A 20,267-nucleotide genomic window follows, 5' to 3' on the forward strand; every position below is an offset into this window, starting at 1 on the left:
CTTTAAGATAGTCATGTTTTGGGTAACTTAAACATATTGGAAGATGAAAGCACTAGGTAAGCATTTTTTAAAAAGATTTATTTATTTATTTGAAAGTCAGAGTTACAGAGAAGGGAAGAGATATCTTCCAACTGCTGGTTCACTCCTCAAATGGCCGCAATAGCCAGGGCAGCTCCATGGCCCAAGCCAGGAACCAGGACTTGGGCCATCTTCTGCTGCTTTCCCAGGTGAATTAGCAGTGGAGCAGTTGGGACTTGCAGTGGTGTCCACATAGGATTTTTTTTTTTAAAGAAATGTGGCCAACATTTTAAGCATATATAAAGCATATATAAATTATGCTCTTCATTCATAAAAATTACTATTGCAAGAATCCTAAGAATGTGTTCTGAGTTTCTGTAAAGGAACTAATTTCAGAATGATGGAAATTTGTGTACAGCTTTTTTTTTTTTTTTGATCAGTAACAAATTTTGTGAATGTGCAGGAATAGCTCACTGACCTCAGCTATAAGATGAGGTTCTAGACTAATGGATATCAAATGTCCACTCTAGTTTCCCAGATTTATCTTTTATATATTTTTTGAATGTTTGGAATTTCTTATTATGTGTGTTCTTACTTTTGTCGTTAATATGAAAGATTATATAACCAGTAGAATCATCGTCTATTATTTTTTTTCTCTTGTTTTTCCCTGCTTTAAACAAGCAAATGCTATTTTAAAAGGATAGTGAACCAAATACACTGAGGGAAGGGAGAGAAGGAGGTAGAGAGGAGAGAGAATGCAGCCAGCCTGGTCCTGCAGGATGTGGAGGTTATTTTCAAAGACTTTCTTGGGTACAGAGGATCACCTAGTGGTGGAAATAGAAAACTCTTAGAAGTTTAACATCACTTCTCTGATACTTCTGTTGCTATCACTGAGTAGTGTTTATACATTTGTAATGAACTTACTTAAAATATACCAAGGCATTGAATACTTTTTTGATAATATACTTTATTGAAGTCATACCAATATATTAGGTCTTTAATATTTATCTCTAAACCTTTCTTTCTTAGAGTGACTTAAAATCTCTTCATATGAAGTTTGAAAACTCATTCTTGTCCCAAAGGTTGTGCTAATTCATCATTTTATAGTAAAAAGAAGTCTTTATGAAACAAGAATGAAAACATGAATTGTGTTAACTAGAAACCTCTGGTCTCAAATCACTGACATCCAGCATATCCCATTGTAATTATACTTCTAATTTCACAGGGGAGGTTTCATGGATGTTATGCCATGTTTGGGAAACCAGAATGGATGCCATTATTGATCAGGTGATGATTGCAGGAAGCAGTGGAGAACAGGAAGAGTGAGACCAGGAAGAGGAAAAGTCAACCTTATTGCAGTAAATGCTAGAACTTGGTTCTTCTGGTTGTTTCACAATTGTCCATGTGAAGTATGAAATGCCAGGACATTTGTTCACTGGCCCCTGACCCCATCGTTTGAAGATTGCCCCTGCAAGTTTTAAGTGCCCCCACACTTGCAGGCTGTCATTGTGTGCTGGTTAAGAAGGCTCCTTCAGCTCTGATGAGGGCTCTGGAGTAGAGGCACTAAGAGACCCATGACTTGCACCTGAGGTAGAAAACATTTGCGTCTACACAGAACTTTTTACCCCATCTGTGGCCAAATCAGAGCTGGCCCATGGGGTATCATCAAAGCATTTGCTACAGCGTACCCTTCACCCTGCTCAAATCCATTTCTTAAAATGACTTATTTATTTATTTGAATCTCAGAGTTAGAGAGAGAGAGAGAGAGGGGGATAGAGAAAAAGAGGGGGAGAGAGAGAGCTCTTCTATCCATTGGTTCACTCCTCAAATGTCTGCAGTGGCTGGAGAAGGGCCAGGCCAAAGTTAGGAGATAGGAGCTTCATCCAGGTTTCCTACATGGGTAGCAGGAGCCTAAACATTTGGGCCATCTTCCACTGCTTTTCCTAGGCCATTAGCAGAGAGCTGGATCAGAAGTGGAACAGCTGGGACTTGAACCGGTGCCCATATGGGATGCCAGCATTATAGGTGGAGGCTTTACCAGCTATACCACATTGCGGGACCTGTAGTTTTTATAAACAAAGTTCAGTATGCTAAAAATGTAACAGAAATCATGACACTTTGAGAAGAGAGATGAAAGATGCAAAAGAAAACAAAAATTGCTAGAGATAAAACATACCATAGCTGAAATTAAAATTCACTAGACAGGATTAACAGCAGATTAGATGCTACTGAAAAGAAAATCAGTAAACTTGAATATGTAGCAACAGATACTATCTGAAGTGAAATGTACAGAGAAAAAAATGATTAGAACCTTATAGGTATGTTTTCTATTCACAAAAGAATTACATTAAAATCTGTAACAGAAAATTATCTAGAAAATCTACAAATATGTGATAATTAAATATACTTCTAAGTAACCTGTAAGTCAAATAAGAAATTAGAAAATATCTAGAACTGAATAAAATCAGAAGTCAACAGACAAAATTTTGAATGTCAAATAAAGCAGATAGATATAAGAAAAAAGAATAGTCTAAAATCAATTATCTTTATTTCCAGGTAAAGTAACTTGTAAAAGAAAAATTAAGTTTAGAGTAAATTTAAAGATAAGGGCAGAAATCAATGAAAATTAAATACTAAAGTAAAAAACAGGGGCTGGTGCTGTGGCATTGCAAGTAAAGCCATTGTTTGCAGCACCAGCTTCCCATATGGGTGCCCATTCGAGTGCCAACTACTCCACTTCTGATACAACTCCCTGTTAATGTGGGAGACCTGAAAGAAGCTCTTGGCTCCTGATTTCTGTCTGTCCAACTCTGGCCATCGTGGCCATTTGGGAGTGAACCAGCAGATGGAAGATCGATCTTTCTCTGTCTCTCTCTCTTTGTCTTTCCCTCTCTCTGTAACTCTGCCTTTCAAATAAAATAAATAAATCTTTAAAAAATCAATAGAATAGGCTGGTGCCGCGGCTCACTAGGCTAATCCTCCGCCTACGGCGCTGGCACCCCAGGTTCTAGTTCCGGTTGCTCCTCTTCCAGTCCAGCTCTCTGCTGTGGCCCCAGAGTACAATGGAGGATGGCCCAAGTGCTTGGGCCCTGTACCCGCATGGGAGACCAGGAGGAAGCACCTGGCTCCTGGCTTTGGATCAGCACAGCGTGCCGGCCATAGCGGCCATTTGGGGGGTGAACCAACAGAAGGAAGACCTTTCTCTCTGTCTCTCACTATCTAACTCTTCCTGTCAAAAAAAAAAAAAAAAAAAAATGGCCAGCACCGCGGCTCAATAGGCTGGTCCTCCACCTAGCGGCGCCGGCACACCAGGTTCTAGTCCCGGTCGGGGTGCCGGATTCTGTCCCGGTTGCCCCTCTTCCAGGCCAGCTCTCTGCTGTGGCCCGGGAAGGCAGTGGAGGATGGCCCAAGTCCTTGGGCCCTGCACCCCATGGGAGACCAGGAGAGGCACCTGGCTCCTGCCTTGGGATCAGCGCGGTGCACCGGCTGCAGCGCACCAGCCGTGGCAGCCATTGGAGGGTGAACCAGCGGCAAAAGGAGGACCCTTCTCTCTGTCTCTCTCTCTCTCACTATCCACTCTGCCTGTCAAAATAAATAAATAAATAAATAATGTATTATTTGTAAATAAAAATTATATTGATAAAAATTCAAGTTGGATTGAAGAGAGGCAAGTTGGGTAGACAGAACACAAATTAGCAACATCAGGGTTTAAGAGAAAACATAATTCCATGCTAAAAGGCCATTAAAAGGATGATAATAGAAAATTTAAAAATCCTATGTCCCAATAATTTTGGCAGCCTAAATAAAATGGAAAAATCTGTTGAAAGGCAGAATGATCAAAACTGAGTATAAATAACTTAAAAATCTGGAAAACTCTTTGTCAATTAAAAATTTTAATTCCTAATTATAATCCTCCACAGAGAAAATTCTAGGACTAAGCATTAAAGAGTACATGACAGGAAATCTTCACAAACTCTTTCAGAGAAAAGGAATGAGAAGGAAACACTTCTAAACTAATTTTATAAGACCAGATTATACCTAAATCACAGCAGTATATAATCATAATTAAGGAAAGCTATGAACCAATATCCCTCTTTTTTATATAGTTGCAAAAATCTTTAATAAACATTTATAAATCAAATACACTAATATATCAAAAGGACAATATACTCTCTCCAAGTTTACTATATAACAGAAATACAATGTTGATTTGGCATTTGAAAATCAAACAATGAAATCTATATTAACCAAAAAGGGAGAATTACTACATGATCAATGCAGGAAAAGTAATGGATAAAATCCAATATCTAATCATGACAAAAATTCAACAGATTAGAATAGAATGAACCTTTCTCAGTCTGACAAGTGGCACTGATGAAAACCTACAGTAATCAGTGGTCAAGAACTGAAGGCTTATCTCTAAGAACAGGAAGACAAAAAATATGCACACTCTTATAACATTTATTTAACTTGGTACTTGAGGTCTTACATGGAAATAGCAAAGAAAAATAAATAGAAAGAGCACAGACTGCTTGTGTTGATTCACAGGTAACATGTGTAGAAAATACTAATAAATTTACAAGAAGACTACTAAAAGGTTAAGAGATGTAATGACTTCAACTGTGCTCTCGCCCTTCAAATTAATAGGTTGAACCTGTAATCCTTATTTCCTTATTACCTCAGAATGCAACTTGATTTGGATATTGCTTGTGGTTTTTTTTTTTTTTTTTTTTTTTTTTTTTTTTTTTTGGACAGGCAGTTAGTGAGAGAGAGACAGAGAGAAAGGTCTTCCTTCTGTTGGTTCACCCCCCAAATGGCCGCTACGGCCAGTGCGCTGCACCAATCTGAAGCCAGGTACTTTCTCCCAGTCTCCCATGTGGGTACAGGGCCCAAGCACTAGGGCCATCCTCCACTGCACTCCCAGGCCACAGCAGAGAGCTGGACTGGAAGAAGAGCAACCGGGACAGAATCCAGTGCCTCAACCAGGACTAGAACCTGGGGTGCTGGCGCCGCAGGCGGAGGATTAGCCTAGTGAGCTGTGGCGCCAGCCTCCTGCCTGTGTCTTTAAGATTTAAAATAAGGTCATTGGGGCCGGGGCTGTGGCACAGCAGGTTATAGCCCTGGCCTGAAGCACTGGCATCCCATATGGGCGCCAGTTCTAGTCTTGGCTGCTCCACTTCTGATCCAGCTCTCTGCTATGGCCTGGGAAAGCAGCAGAAGATGGCCCAAGTGCTTGGGCCCCTGCACCCACGTGGGAGACCCAGAAGCCCCTGGCTCCTGGCTTCAGATCAGCGCAGCTCTGGCCGTTGTGGTCATCTGGGGAGTGAATCAGCAGATGGAAGACCTCTCTCTCTGTCTCTACCTTTCTGTGTAACTCTGTATTTCAAATAAATAAAATAAATCTTTAAAAAATATGTCATTAAGTTGGGCCCTAATGTAACATCCCTATAAAAATGGAACATTATGAGATATACACGCATACAGGTAGAACGGCTTGTGAATATGAAGACAGCCATCTACAAGCCTAGGAGAGAGTCCTGGAGTAGATCTTTCCATAAAATCCCTGAGTGGAAACCACCAGAGTCAACCATTGGCTTTCTCTGTACTTCTGGACCCTGGAACTGTGAGAACATTCACCTCTGTCATTTCTGCTCCACAGCTCGGGGTGCTCTGCTAGGGCAGCCTGTATTAGTCACTGTTTGGTTACTAAACAAATACCAGAGACAGCTAAAGGGAAAAGGTCGGTTTAGGTCATAGCTTTGGAGATTCAAGTTCAAGGTCAGATGGCCCCTTTGTGGAGGTAGAGGAGGGATCACATGATGAGCCTGGAAGCAGTGAGAAAGAGGCTAGGCCCAGCTCAGGCTTTTTTTTTTTTTTTTAAAGATTTATTTTTATTTATTTGAAAGACGGAGTTACAGAGAGAGGTAGAGACAGAGAGGTCTTTCATCTGTTGGTTCACTCCCTAGATGGCCGCATCGGCTGGATGCTGTGCTGATTTGAAGTCAGGAGCCAGGAGCTTCTTCTGGGTCTCCCATGTGGGTGCAGGAGCCCAAGGACTTGGGTCATCCTCTACTGCTATCCCAGGCCATAGCAGAGAGCTGGATCAGAAGAGGAGCAGCCGGGACTAGAACTGGCACCCATATGGGATGCTGGCACTTCAGGCCAGGGCGTTAACCCACTGCGCCATAGTGCTGGCCCTGAGCTCAGGCTTGTAAAACAGCCCTTTCCCAGGAACTACCTACTCAAGGCATACCCCAATGACCTAAGAACCTCATATTAGGCCCACCTTCTAAATACAGTTTGGGTTAAGTTTCCACTCTCTTGCTTATGACTCTGAGGTATGAAGTCTTACAAAAGTTCAGGATGCAAGTCATATTCAAACCATAGCACAGTCCTAGCAACTAATAAAAGATTTCAGCAAGTTTGTAAGATGCAAGATCATTTTACAAAAACAAACTCATTTTTATATACCAGCAAAAACATACTAGAAAATGAAATAAGACACTGTTTACAATAGCAAACAGAAACATAAAATACTTAGGGAAGAACATAATAAAATATGTATGTACACTGAAATTATAAAACACTGCTAAGACAAATGTTATCTAGAGACTTAAATAACTAAAGTAGTATGTTCTAAAGCAGAAGAAACAATAGATTTTAAGTTGGCTGAATTGATCGACAAATTCAAAGCAATCTCAGATGTAATGCCAGGAAGATTTTGGAAAAATATTGATTTATTCTTTAAGAAAATAATGCCCTAGGGGCTGGCACTGTGGTATACCTGGTAAAACTGCCGCCTGCAGTGTCAGCGTCTTATATGGGCTCTGGTTTGAGTTCTGGATGCTCCACTTCCGATCCTGCTTCCTGCTAACACTCCTGGAAAAGCAGCAGAGGATGGCCTGGGTACTTGGGCCCCTGCAACCATGTGGGAGACCTGGGGGAAGCTCCTAGTTCCTGGCTTTGGATCAGCTCAGCTCTAGCCATTGCAACCATTTGGGGAGTAAACCAGTGAATGGAAGATCTCTCGATCTCTCTCTCTCTCTCTCTCTCTCTGTAGCTCTGCCTTTCTTTTTTTTTTTTTTTTTTTTTTTGACAGGCAGAGTGGACAGTGAGAGAGAGAGACAGAGAGAAAGGTCTTCCTTTGCCGTTGGTTCACCCTCCAATGGCCGCCGCGGCCGGCGCGCTGCGGCCGGCGCACCGCGCTGATCCGATGGCAGGAGCCAGGAGCCAGGTGCTTTTCCTGGTCTCCCATGGGGTGCAGGGCCCAAGCACCTGGGCCATCCTCCACTGCACTCCCTGGCCACAGCAGAGGGCTGGCCTGGAAGAGGGGCAACCGGGACAGAATCCGGCGCCCCGACCGGGACTAGAACCCGGTGTGCCGGCGCCACTAGGCGGAGGATTAGCCTAGTGAGCCGCAGCGCTGGCCAGCTCTGCCTTTCAAACAAAAGGAAGGGAGGAAGGGAGAGAGAGAGGAATGAAAGAAGGGAGGGAGGGAGTGAGGGAGGGAGGAAGAAAGGAATAATGCCCTGGAATTGATGATACAATTTTGAAAAAGATCTTAATCAGAGGCATTACAGACCCTATCTGCATGACTTAACTTTAAGCTACAGTAATCCAGACAGTGTGTCACAGGTGTAAAGATGAACATATAGGTTAGTGGGACAGAACAGAGAAGCAGAAATAGATTCACACTGATATGGGCAATTAAATTTTAACCAAAGTAATTCAATAGGAAAGGATAACAATCGAATTGTTAGAACTAGATATCTATGTGGAAACATGTAAACTTTAATCTTTACCATGCACACCAATTGACTCAAAATCAATAATAGACTTAGATGTTAAAGCTTAAATTATAAAACCTTCAAATTAAAACATACAAAAGTCTGCAAACTTGGGATGAGCAAAGAATTCTGATATAAGACACAAAAAAGCATGACATTTGAAAGTGAAAGTTGAATAATGAGACTCCAGCAGGATGAAAAGGTTTCTGTCTTTTGAAAGTCATCACTGGGGCTGGTGCTGTGTAGGTAAAGCCATTGCCTGCAGTGCTGGCATCCCATATGGGTGCCTGTTCGACGAGTTCCGGCTGTTCTACTTCCGATCCAGCTCTCTGCTATGGCCTGGGAAAGCAATGGAAGATGGCCCAAGTGCTTGGGTCCCTGCACGCACATGGGACACCTAGAGGAAGCTCCTGGCTTCAGATTGGCGCAGTTCCGGCAGTTGCGGCCAACTGGGGAGTGAACCAGCAGCTGGAAGACCTCTCTCTCTCTCTGTCTCTACCTCTCTGCCTCTCTTCTCTCTGTGTAACTTTCTCTCTTTCAAATAAATAAATAAATAAATAAAAGAAAATCATCATGTGTTTGGCTTAGTGGTTAAGGTACCTTCGGGGCCGGTGCTGTGGCGCAGCAGGTTAAAGCCCTGGCCTGAAGCACAGGCATCCCATATGGGCGCCGGTTCTAGTCCCAGCTGCTCCTCTTCTGATCCAGCTCTCTGCTATGGCTTGGGAAAGCAGTAGAAGATGGCCCAAGTCCTTGGGCCCCTGCACCCACATGGGAGACCCAGTGGAAGCTCCTGGCTCCTGGCTTCAGATTGGTACAGCTCCGGCCTTTGCAGCCATCTGGGGAGTGAACCAGCAGATGGAAGACCTCTCTCTGCCTCTCCTCTCTCTGTGTAACTCTGACTTTCAAATAAATAAATAAAATAAATCTTTTTTTTAAAAAAGGTACCTTCTAGGATATTGGTAACCTGTTCAATATGTGCCTCTGGCTCCTGACTCCTGCTTTCTGCTAATGAGGATCCTGTGAGGCTGCGGTGTTGGTATACATGGTTAGGTTCCTGCCACCACCTGGACTTGATTCTTGAATTCTTCCTTAAGCCTCAGCTGTTGTGGGCAAGTGAGGAGTAAACCAATGGGTGAGAGCTGTTTCCCTTTTCTCTCTGACTCTGAAATAAACAAAAATAAAATAAAAAAGAAATTGAAAAGACAAGTAATAGACTGTGAGAAAATGTTTGCAAAAACATGCATCTGATATGATACCTTGCTTGTGTCCTGATATATGAGGAATCATACTAGAGACACAAAAAATAAAAACAGGCAAAAGATTTAATAGACATCACAAAAATATTTATAACTAGCTAATAAGCACATTTTTAAAAGATTTATTTATTTATTTGAAAGTCAGTTACATAGAGAAAGGAGAGGCAGAGAGAAAGAGGTCTTCCATCCAATGGTTCACTCTCCAATTAGCTGCAACGGCCAGAGCTACGCCTATCTGAAGCCAGGAGCCAGGAGCTTCTTCCAGGTCTCCTATGCGGGTGCAGGGAGCCCAAGGACTTGGCCCATCTTCTGCTGCTTTCGCAGGCCACAGCAAAGAGCTGGATCAGAAGTGGAGCAGCCAGGTCTCAAACCGGCGCCCATATGGGATGCCAGCACTTCAGGCCAGGGCATTAACCCACTGCGCCACAGTGCCGGCCCCTAATAAGCACATCTAATGCTGCTCAACATCATTAGTATTCAGAGCAATAAAATTAATAGTGTGAAAACACTCACACTAATTAGAGTGATATAAATTAGAGACTGACAACTCCAAGTGTTGGCAAGGATGTGGATCACCCAGACACTAATGTATTATGGAAATATATATTACCAGCTGGAAAACATTTTGGACACTTCTTAAAAATAAACATTGGCCAGTGCCGCGGCTCAATAGGCTAATCCTCTGCCTGCAGCTCCGGCACACCAGGTTCTAGTCCTGGTCAGGGTGCCAGATTCTGTCCTGGTTGCTCCTCTTCCAGTCCAGCTCTCTGCTGTGGCCCGGGAGTGCAGTGGAGGATGGCCCAAGTGTTTGGGCCCTGCACCCACGTGGGAGACCAGGAGAAACACCTGGCTCCTGGCTTTGGATCAGCGCGGTGCACTGGCCGCAGTGCGCCGGCCGCAGCGGCCATTGGGGGGTGAGCCAACGGCAAAAGGAAGACCTTTCTCTCTGTCTCTCTCAGTCTACTCTGCCTGTCAAAAAAAAAAAAAAAAAAAAAAAAGTAAAAAAAAAATAAACATTATCAGACACAGTAATTTTACAGTTATAGGTTCCCCAAGAGAAATGAAAACCTTTGTCTATCTAAACCGAAGTCCACAGATGCTTTATTCATAATTGTCCCAAACTGGAAACAACCCAGTCATCAAACAACAAGTGAGTGGAATGGGCAATTGCACATCCATGCAAAGAAATATTACTAAGAAACTGAAAAATAAACATTGTTATGTATAAGAAAGGTGAACCTCTAAAACATGCTGAGTGAAAGAGGTGGATGCAAAAGTGTATACACTGTGTAACTTCAGTTACATTAAACTCCAGAAAAATGCAAATGTAATGCACAGTGACAGCAAACAAATCAGTCTGGGTTGCCTGGGTCTGGAGGTTGTGGGGGTGAGTATATTATATAGGAAGGGGCACAGGAAAGTCTTTGGTCTCAAGCAATGTTTCTATTCTGATTTTTAAAATATTTATTTATTTATTTGAAATTCAAAGTTACAGAGAGAGGAGAGACAGAGAGATCTTCCACCCCCTGGTTCACTCCCCAAATGGCTGCAACAGCCAGGGCAGGGCCAGGCCCAAGCTAGGAGCTTCTTCCAGGTCTCCCATGTGGGTGCAGGAGAAGACCTGGGCTGTCTTCTGCTGCTTTCCCAGGGACATTAGCAGGGGATGGATCAGAAGTGGAGCAGCTGGGACTTGAACCAATGCCTATATGGGATGCCAGCACTGCAGATGACAGCTTAATCTGCTGTGCCACAGTACCAGCCCTTCTATTTCAATTTTGGTAGTGGCTACAGAGATCTACTCACATACACTCACACATATCAAAATTCATAGCACTATGTACCTAAATGCGTCTATTTTATTTTATGCAAGTTACCTTTCAGTACAGTTTTTAAAAATATGTGTATTTTCAGAATAAACAAAAATCTGTGCTGTTTAAAAAAGAAGCATTTAAATCATATAAATACAGAAATGTTGCAAAAAAGATGGAAAAACATATTCCATCTAACACTAACAAGTGTTGGTTCTAAACCAAACCCAAACAAACTAAAATAACAACCACCAGCACTCAGATGGGGCATGGAATTGACATGATAGTGAGACAGATAATCTCACAATTTAATAGACATAGGTACAGTTATAAAATATGTTGTCCTCCAATAGCTGAAAAAGAAATCCAAAATAATAAAAGCAAGTGCTACTTAAAACACTAGGTTATATTGTCTTTGTGATTCAGAAATAGAGGCAGCTTTCATTTATAGAAAAAACTTTCATCATTTTATTTGAGAAAATAATCGGTTAAAAGGAGTATGGTGATATAAGTCTAAAAAGGAAATAGAATGTGAGGAGAGAGATACAAAGATCACTGAATGTGAATGTGGGATTGAGAAAGTGTTTTCTCCTGTAAAAAGATTTACTTATTTGAAAGGCAGAGTAACAGAGAGAGGAAGAAACAGAGCTCTTCCATGCGCTGATCCACTCCCCAAATGGTAGTAATGGCAGGGGCTAGATGAGCCCAAATCCAGGAGCCAGGAACTTCATCCAGGTCTCCCATGTGGATGGCAGGGACCCAAGCACTTGAACCATTATCCACTGTTTGTCCAGGAACACCAGCAGAGAGCTGGGTCAGTAGTGGAACAGCAGGGACACGAACCAGCACTCATATGGGATGCAGGCACTGCGCGATTTAACCTGCTAAGCCACATCGCTGGCCCCAAGAAAGTATTTTCTTAAAGGGTAAGATTTGTACAATTTAAGTGCTACTAGGAAGACCTAGGGGAGTAGAAACAGTTAATGATTATTGTTTGCAAGCCCCAGAACACAGCAATTATTCAGCCTTAGTAAGTGTCAGAAATAGGTTTCCCTTGGTTGTAACGGGAAAAATGCATGGGAGACATGGGTATAGATTTTGCCAAGTTTGCAGATTTGGGTGGCAGGAAACTGAAGATGTTCCTGTTACAAGTCTTATATTTCTGTGAACCATCAGGTAAAGTTGTCCTCTGAGAAAGAGAATGAAGAGATAGTGCTTAGAGGAGATTAGAGAAATTTTGAAATTGGGAGAAAGAGCATTAGAGGTCAAAAATTTAGAGGAAAGACCTAAGAAATACCTGTTTCTAAGGGGTGGGTGAGAATTAGAGAGGTGTAATGAAGACAGTGCCATTTGAATTGTGCGTTGAAAGATTAACCAAAGTTCAACGAAAGGAGAGGAGCAGTCATGCTACAGAAATAGTCTAATGAACAGTAAAGAGAGGAGTATGGAAAATTTGGAGCCTATTGAGGACAATAGCGTCGAAGATGTATTAATTTAGCAATTCGCTGTCTTCAGAATTCCTGCCTTCAGCAGCTTATTTTAAGTGGAATAGGAAAATAAAATAAGTACGCAAAATAGGAGGTGCCTTCAAAAAGTTCCCGGAAAATATATACTATGAAAAAACCACATGTGGATTAAAAAAAAATTTTTTTGCAGCAAAATAATCTTATCTTTTGAATCCATCCTGCCATGAACTTTTTGAAGTCTCCTCTTACATACAAAACTAGTAGCAGTTACATCGAGGTTTTAAGACACTCTTCTGAAGAGTTGGGTCTGCCGCAAGGTCCTCGCCCAGAATCCCAATTAACACATGTTGCAGCTCTTCAAAAATATGGTCAGCGGAGCTAGAATCAGTTTCAAATCACTGAGCTTCTGGGTGACTCCGTTAACTTTTTGTTTTTTTAAAGATTTATTTCTTTGAAAGGTAGAGTTACAGAGAGAGAAGGAGAGAGAGAGAGAGAGAATCTTTCACCTGCTGGATCACTCCCCAAATGGCCGCAACGGCCAGGGCTGGCAGGCAGAAGCCAGGAGCCAGGACTTCATCCAGGTCTCCCAAGTGGGTAGCAGGGACCCCAGGACTTGGGCCATCTTTGCCTGCTTTCCCAGGAGCGTTAGCAGGGAGCTTGGATGGAAAGTGCAGCAGCTGGGGCTCGAACCCCGGGCCAGCGTTGTACGCGCCGGCCTAACATCGTCGGCCTGCCGGCCCCAAACCTCCGTTAACTTGTAAATACTGTGGGAATAATAGTGTCGAGGAGTGGTTACAGACTGACACTGGACTAAGAATGCAGGGCCAGCAAGCATAGCACTTAGTATCAGCAGCCTAAATTTAACATACAAATAGGTACACAGGTGCAGTCTGAGCGCGAAAACCAGACGGCAAACGCCGCAGGCCGGAGGTGAGGAGCCACGCCCTCCTAATCAGCCCGCCCATTCCCTGGCTTTTGTCGGAAATAGCGGTTCTGAGGGCCTCCGGCGTCTGCGGAAGCTCGTGGTCTCCGTTTTTCCGCAACAACAAAAACGCACCTTCACGCGGCGCAGGCTCCTCCCGTAGTGAGGATTCGTTTTTTTCAAATCCCTCCGAAAGGACCAATCCGAGGAGGCATTCTGAGGGCGCGGAAGCGGATTGGTCCACAGCTGCTTACAGCACCCAATAGGCGTGGGGGTCGGGACCGGAAGCGGGCGGTTTGAACTGGACGCTGCGCTCTTACCCTGTGGAGGCTGTGGCAGAATCGGACTTTCGGCGGCAGTTTTGCCTTCCCCGGTGGAAAGGTGAGCGTCCCGCCTGGGTTCCGGCTCCGACCTGGGGGCGTAGCGGAGCCGCTGGCTTTCTGTGCGCGCGTACCGGGCGGGGACGCCCCCGGGCTCGCCCTCTCGGCCCCTGCAGGTGCGGCGGCCGGACCCCTCCCTCCTGACAGGACCGGAGAAGAGGCGGCGGCTGAGGCGCGCCGGGCTCTCGGTGCCTCTCTGCTCGGGGCCCGCCGCGCTCGGTCGCGGATTCGCGCTCCGGGGGGAGCAGTTTTCTCCTCCGGGTCGGGGCCTTTGTGGCATCTAGGAGAGGCGAGCCTGGGTTTTGGGGCCGGGCGGCGTGCGCGTTGGTCGTCACGAGAGCATTTCTGCCCTCCTGGCTTCTTTGTCGCCCCTTTCCCGTGTATTTGGGCGCGCCTGCGTGCCAGGCTCTGCTATGTGTTCAGGCCCCCAAAATACAGAACACGACTGGTTTTCGGCGAGGAACCAGGTCTAGAAGAGGAGACGGGTTTTTTCTTTCTTTCTTTCTTTCTTTCTTTTTTTTTTTTTGGGGGGGGGGGGCTGCTGAGTTCTGATAAAAGAGGGGCACGAAGACCTGCAGCCGTGGGGCGGGTGGGTCTCACTAGAGTTGCCTTGGGGACTTTGGAGGGATTAGGTGGTTCGGGCGTGAAGACTGTCCACATATTTGGGTAGAGAGAGCATTTTCTGGAAAAGATACGGGCCCTTCAAATCCCCCTTGCAGGAACCTTCATGTCCAGAGCTTCTCTTCAGCAGCAACACCCCCCCCCCCCCCCCCCCAGTTCCGCGGATCCCGAAGGAGTCCAAGTCTGCCTCAATCATACTTAGCTTGGGTCTGGCAATTGCTTTAAATAGACGAGTATGTTCTAGCTGTGGAATGGAAGAGCATTGGCCTTGCCAGTCTGGCCTCAGTTTATTTCCCTCATTTCTATCATCAGTGAAAAGTTGCTCTTTTTATACTTGTGCTCTGACGTCTTCATAAAAGGCTTTGAGTGTCTGGCTGAATTGTTTAAGGAAGTGTAACTGTGTGCCTCTGGGGTACTGTATTCCCATCCTGAACAAATAAGCGAAATAGATGTTGGCTATTAAGACAGGGTCTCCTGTCCTTTGTTAGTCGAGAGGTGGAATTTTTTTTATTTTTTATTTATTTTTTGGTTAAATAGGAGTGGGGTTTAAGATAGTGTCTTTCCATAACTGAGACTGCCCCAACAGCTCCCCCTCCCCAATAAAGAACTGGCTGCATATCTAATTTATGTTTTCTAAGGCTTTGCTTCTCCCTCGTAATTTTTAAAAATTTTACTATTTTTAAAAATGTTTACTATTTTTAGTAAAGCGTGTATTTTCAACTTTGTTGTCAGACTAATTGGAAAAAGGGATGGTTTTTCTTTCATTTATGTTAAAAAGGCCAAGGTAAAGAATGATTGTTATCCTTTACTTGCAGTTGATTTTAATTATCTTAAGATGTGTTTGGGAAGGAGGTGGCTACTTGTAACATAGGCTGAAACAACCAAAGGTGTTTTCAGTTACAAATAGAATTGCTAACACTTGTAGAAAGGTCACCAGGAGCTATTATTTAAAATGTTTTAGGAAATATTTTATTAGTATTTTAGAAATGAAGCAGTTAAGGCACAGAGCAGATAAGTAACGTGTGGAGTCACACAGCTTCTAAGTGACTGCTGGGAATTGAATCCTTTCAATCACTAAGGCTGTTTACCTGTTTCTGCTTCATGTCTGTCCAGGGCTTGATTTTGCCACTGTTTAGAATGATTTCGGTAGTAATAATGGCCTTCATTCTTTGCTCATGCATGCATTCATTGGAAGGGGATGGGGATTCTTGTTGCTGTGAGGAACTGGCATGGAATGCAGGGAGTGATGTCCCTACACAAGTCTCCGAGGAGATTTTTTAGGGGGGAAAGGGACAAAATATGAATGATAATTAATGATGTGAAGCTGGAACAAAGAGGATTTGCAAAGTGCCTTGTCATGCATCTTTTTTGTTTTCTGTACCTATTTTACTTGAAAAGCTAAAAGCAAAAATATCCATGTTTTATGTAATGAAAGAAGAAAAACTTGAGTAGTTAAAGTTGTAAGAAGCCAAAACAGAGGGGAAAAAAAAAACCACAGGGGAAATCAAATAAGTATATTACATTCTTCATGATTAGAGTTACTGGTAGTTACCTTTCAGAGGATAGAGAAGATAGAAACATGTCTCTCTCTTTTTTTAAGAAAAATGTTTGTTTTATTTTCATCTACTTGAAAGCCTGAAAAAGATAGCAAGAGAGAGAGAGCACTTCCATCCTCTGGTTCATTCCTCAAAGGCCTTCAACAGCTAGGACTGGATCAGGCTGAAACCAGCAGCCAGGAACTTCACGAGGGTTTCCCACTTGGGTAACAGATACCCAAACACTTGAGCCATCATTTGGTGTACCCTAGGATGCATTAGCAGGATGCTGGATTGGAAGCTGAAGAGCCATGACTTGAACTGGTACTCCCAGTGACTTAACCCTAAAGTACCTATTCCACTTTATTTTCTTGAAATGTAATATTTTTGGGGCCAGCGCTGTGGCATAGCGAGTAAAGCTGCCGCCTGCAGTGCCAGCATCGCATATGGGTGCTGATTGAGTCCAAGCTGCTCCACTTCCGATCCAACTTTCTGCTATGGCTTGGGAAAGCAGTAGAAGATGGCCAAAGTCCTTGGACCCCTGCACCTGAGTGGGAGACCCGGAAGAAGCTCGTGGCTGCAGATTGGTGCAACTCCAGCTGTTGCAGTCATCTAGGGAGTGAACCAGTAGATGGAAGACCTCTCTCTCTCTCTGTAACTCTGCATTTCAAGTAAATAAATAAATCTTTAAACAAACAAAAAAAAGAAATGATATTTTGAAACTTGGTTTTTAGCAATGGTTAGGTTAACTCATTCATTAGTCTGTGAGACTTTACGTTTCCTATTGTAGTAGGACCAACAGTCTGGTTATTATTTTCAGTTTCTTTACAAATGTTAAAATAATAAAGAAAAGACAATAAAATGAGCTGGGCTTTGGAAGAATGGAAGGAAGGCCTACCTACAAGAGCTCTTCAGAAAATTCAAGAGCTTGAAGGACAGTTGGACAAACTGAAGAAAGAGAAACAGCAAAGGCAGTTTCAGCTTGAAACTCTGGAGGCTGCACTGCAGAAGCAAAAACAGAAGGTACTGTGGAAATATTTGCTGCTGATTGCATCTGCTCACTCATAACTGATGCTCTTGTACTTAACACTCTTCACTCATTTTTGGATTATTTGTCTTTATAGTTAGAGAAAAATGATCTTGCTATCTTCAGATTGTACTCTCCCCTCTCTTTTGTGTCATTTTTGTTTTAATTGCCTACTTGTTTCCATCTTCTTTCCTAATTCTCATTTCTGTCTACTTGCTAATACATTGGGTTACTGAATTTCAGTTCCATTTGGAACCATTAATTAGCAATGGCTTTTTGTTCAGGGTCAAGGCCCAATGTCTTGGGCTCCAAATCTGGGGACTGCATTTTGCAGTTCAAATGGACACCACTTTCTGAGAGGAGGCTCACTGCCTTGGTATTCCCAAACTCTTCTCTTTGGGGCTAGTACATGAAAATCTAAAAGGCATTACTTTCTTGCCTCTGTATTAGCCAACAAAGTAGTGATACAGTGTGCTTCTAAAATGACTTTGTGTATGGGAGGATTATCTTTTTCTTTAGAATAGCTAGCTGTAGCAACCAAACTTGTAAATAAATTGCTAAGTGAGGTTTATAGAGTTAATTTATTTACTTAAACATTTTTATTTGAAAGGTAAAGAGGTAGAAGGAGGGAGAGACAGAATGCTCCCATCTGTTGGTTTACTCCCTAAATGCTTGCCATGGCTGGGCCTAAAGCCAGGAACTGGGAACTCAATCCAGGTCTCTTACCTGGATGGCAGGAACCCTAATCCTTGAGCCATCACTACTACCTCCTAGGGTCTGCATTGGCCTTTTTATTTATTTTTATTTATTTCAAAGGAAGAGAGAGATCTTCCATCTTTTGGTGTACTCCACAAATGGCCCCAACAGTTAGGGCTGGGCCAGGAGCTTCTTCTGGGTCTTCCATGTGGGTGTAGGGGCCCAAGGACTTGGGCCATCTTCTACTGTTTTCCCAGGCCATAGCAGAGAGCTGAATCGGAAGAGGAGCAGCCGGGACTAGAACCGGCGCCCATATGAGATGCTGGCGCTTCAGGCCAGGGCGTAACCTGCTGCGCCATAGCGCTGGCCCCTTTCATTCTTGAAATGATATTAAATTCTTTTCTGAGATGGGTATGTAGAGCCCTGTCTAAAGACAATGTAATGCATGACTTTGTGGAGCCTTTCCATCAAAAGAATTTAAGTGTGGTCACCTAACATTGACATCTGGTTTATTTCAACTATATTTCAGAAAATTAGTAGTTAGTATTAGAGTCAGATTTGCAAATAATACTGGTAAGTTCACAGAATCAGGACCTATTTCCTTCTGAATGATTTCCATTAGGTTGAGAATGAAAAAACTGAGGGCACAAACCTGAAAAGGGAAAATCAAAGGTTGATAGAAATATGTGAAAACCTGGAGAAAACTAAGCAGAAGATTTCTCATGACCTTCAAGTCAAGGAATCACAAGTAAATTTCCAAGAAGGACAACTGAATTCAAGCAAAAAACAAATAGAAAAACTGGAACAGGAACTTAAAAGGTAATTTTGGAGAATGGTATTAATATGGATGTTGTTGGTACTCATAAGTTTTCATCAGATATGTTTATCTTTTTCTTTACCCATATGATTATTGTACGTTGCAATTTTTTTTTGTCTTTCTCATGTCCCCTGACTGTTGGAATAAACAGTGATTCAGTTATATTAGTCCATGGCTCAATCTCATATAAATTCATCAACTGGTTACTTGCTTATTCATTTATTTATTCATTCAATATGTGTGTGTTAAGCTGTTCCATGTTCCAGACACTATGTTAGTTACTGAGTGATCCAATAATAAATAATAACAAAACTATAAACAGCGGTTACTGAAAAGATGGAAGGAAGTGAAAACGTGGTATATACTGATGGCTCCAGTTTTCCCTGAGTAGCAAAGCTTTTGTAGAAAATGAGAGGGAGAGCCAGGGAATTAGTAAAGGATTGAGGAGCAAAATGGGCCCAGCTGAGGTTGGAGGCAAGGAATTTACAGCAGACCAATCTGTAGGGTTGTGTGATATCTCCCTCCCCTCCCCTGCCCCTCCTTTAGCATCTGTAAAGTAAAATGCTGAGCAAGTGAACAAATGAGTTGATTTAGTGTTGCTTTTCACCAAGATCATAGGATAGATAGAGTACAGGAATAATTGAGAACTTTGGGAAGAGAGAGTTTGAAGTAAGTAGTGGTCCATGGAATCTGAGCTAGAAAAGGAGAACAGTGAATTCAAGAGGAGGTTCTTGCTGAGATCCTTGTGTAAGAGCCCCATCTTCTATTTTAAGCATTATGAAATCAATTTGCCTGTTGCCATATTTAAGCAATGAAGTTTCTTATTACTACTTTCCAATTAGAAGAGCCCCCAACCATTTAAAAAGGTTAATTAAGATAAATTTAATGGGACCTAAACACTGCTATTTTCTAAATCATATCTTGTTCTAATGGTGGAGCTTTGTTAAGATAACAAGGAGTGATGACAGCTAAAAGTACTTCAGCAGATCGCTCCATTGTTGTGTCCAAAAATGCATACTCACAAATTTAAGAAAACACTATTTTGAAATAACTTCTGACTTACAGAAAAGTTGCAAGCATAGAGTTCTTGAATATTCTTCACCTAAATTCTAATTATTAACATCTTAAAGTACAATTATTAAACCAAGAAATAATGTTGATTCATTATTATTGACTAAATTATAGACTTTTTTTTAGAATTTCACTGTTTTTACCAATAATGTTCTTTTTTTTTTTGTTTTGGGATCTGATCGAGGATTTCAAACTGTATTTAATGAATGTTTTGTTAGTCTCTTCTAAGCTGTAGTGGTTCTTTGTCTTGTGGTTTTGGTATTTTTGAAGACCTGCTGGTCAGTTTTTTTGTAGAATGCCCACAATTTGGATTTGACTGATGGCTTTTCATTCTGATTAGATCCTGATTTCTCAAAAGCCTCATTAATGTTTTGCACTGGGCCGACTTGTGCATGGGAGGATACTTAAACAGTATTCCTGGCTTGTAACTGCTGGATGCCAGCAGCATCTATTCCATCCCTAAGTCATGACATCAAAAATGTCTCCAGGCATTGCCTAGAGGGCAAAAGTGCTGTGGTTGAGAGCCACTGGTCGGGTTGGGGTTACATATTTTTGGTAAAAAACTGTAGAAGTCATGATGTGCTTTTCTCAGTGCATCCAATCAGAGGGTGCCTTCTGAAAGATGACTTGTAACATGGATCTTTTAGTTAAGTTTCTTCCACTGTGGGCTCAGGTTCCTGCACTGTAAATGTCTGACGTCCTCAACTTGAAGTTACTAATTTTCTCTTTGAAATTTGAAAATTCTCTTTAATTTTTGAAGTTTCCCCCCAGAATAGTTATAAAATCTTAATTCTACCTACATATCCAAACTGTTTTTGAAATTTATTTAGGGGCTGGCACTGTGGCACAGTAGGTTAATCCTC

At 42.5% G+C, this 20,267-nt stretch overlaps 1 protein-coding gene across 4 annotated transcripts in view; it reads left to right on the forward strand.

Moving 5' to 3' along the window:
• Window positions 1-13,368: 13,368 nt before the first annotated feature.
• The window catches only part of CENPF (centromere protein F), a 61,391-nt gene continuing 54,492 nt past the window's right edge, over window positions 13,369-20,267 (forward strand). For 3 of the 4 annotated variants that reach the window (XM_051820555.3, XM_051820556.3, XM_089312187.1), the window contains exons 1-3: window positions 13,369-13,638; window positions 16,614-16,816; window positions 18,139-18,335. In XM_051820555.3, the coding sequence (XP_051676515.1) occupies window positions 16,655-16,816; window positions 18,139-18,335 (359 nt within the window). In that variant the 5' untranslated portion in view covers window positions 13,369-13,638; window positions 16,614-16,654. The remainder of the gene's footprint in view (window positions 13,639-16,613; window positions 16,817-18,138; window positions 18,336-20,267) is intronic. The other variant, XM_089312188.1, reaches the window with a different exon arrangement.

The sequence above is a fragment of the Oryctolagus cuniculus genome, chromosome 13 (genome assembly GCF_051225735.1).
Source record: "Oryctolagus cuniculus isolate XC-2025 breed Fujian yellow rabbit chromosome 13, ASM5122573v1, whole genome shotgun sequence".
Lineage (NCBI taxonomy): Eukaryota > Metazoa > Chordata > Mammalia > Lagomorpha > Leporidae > Oryctolagus > Oryctolagus cuniculus.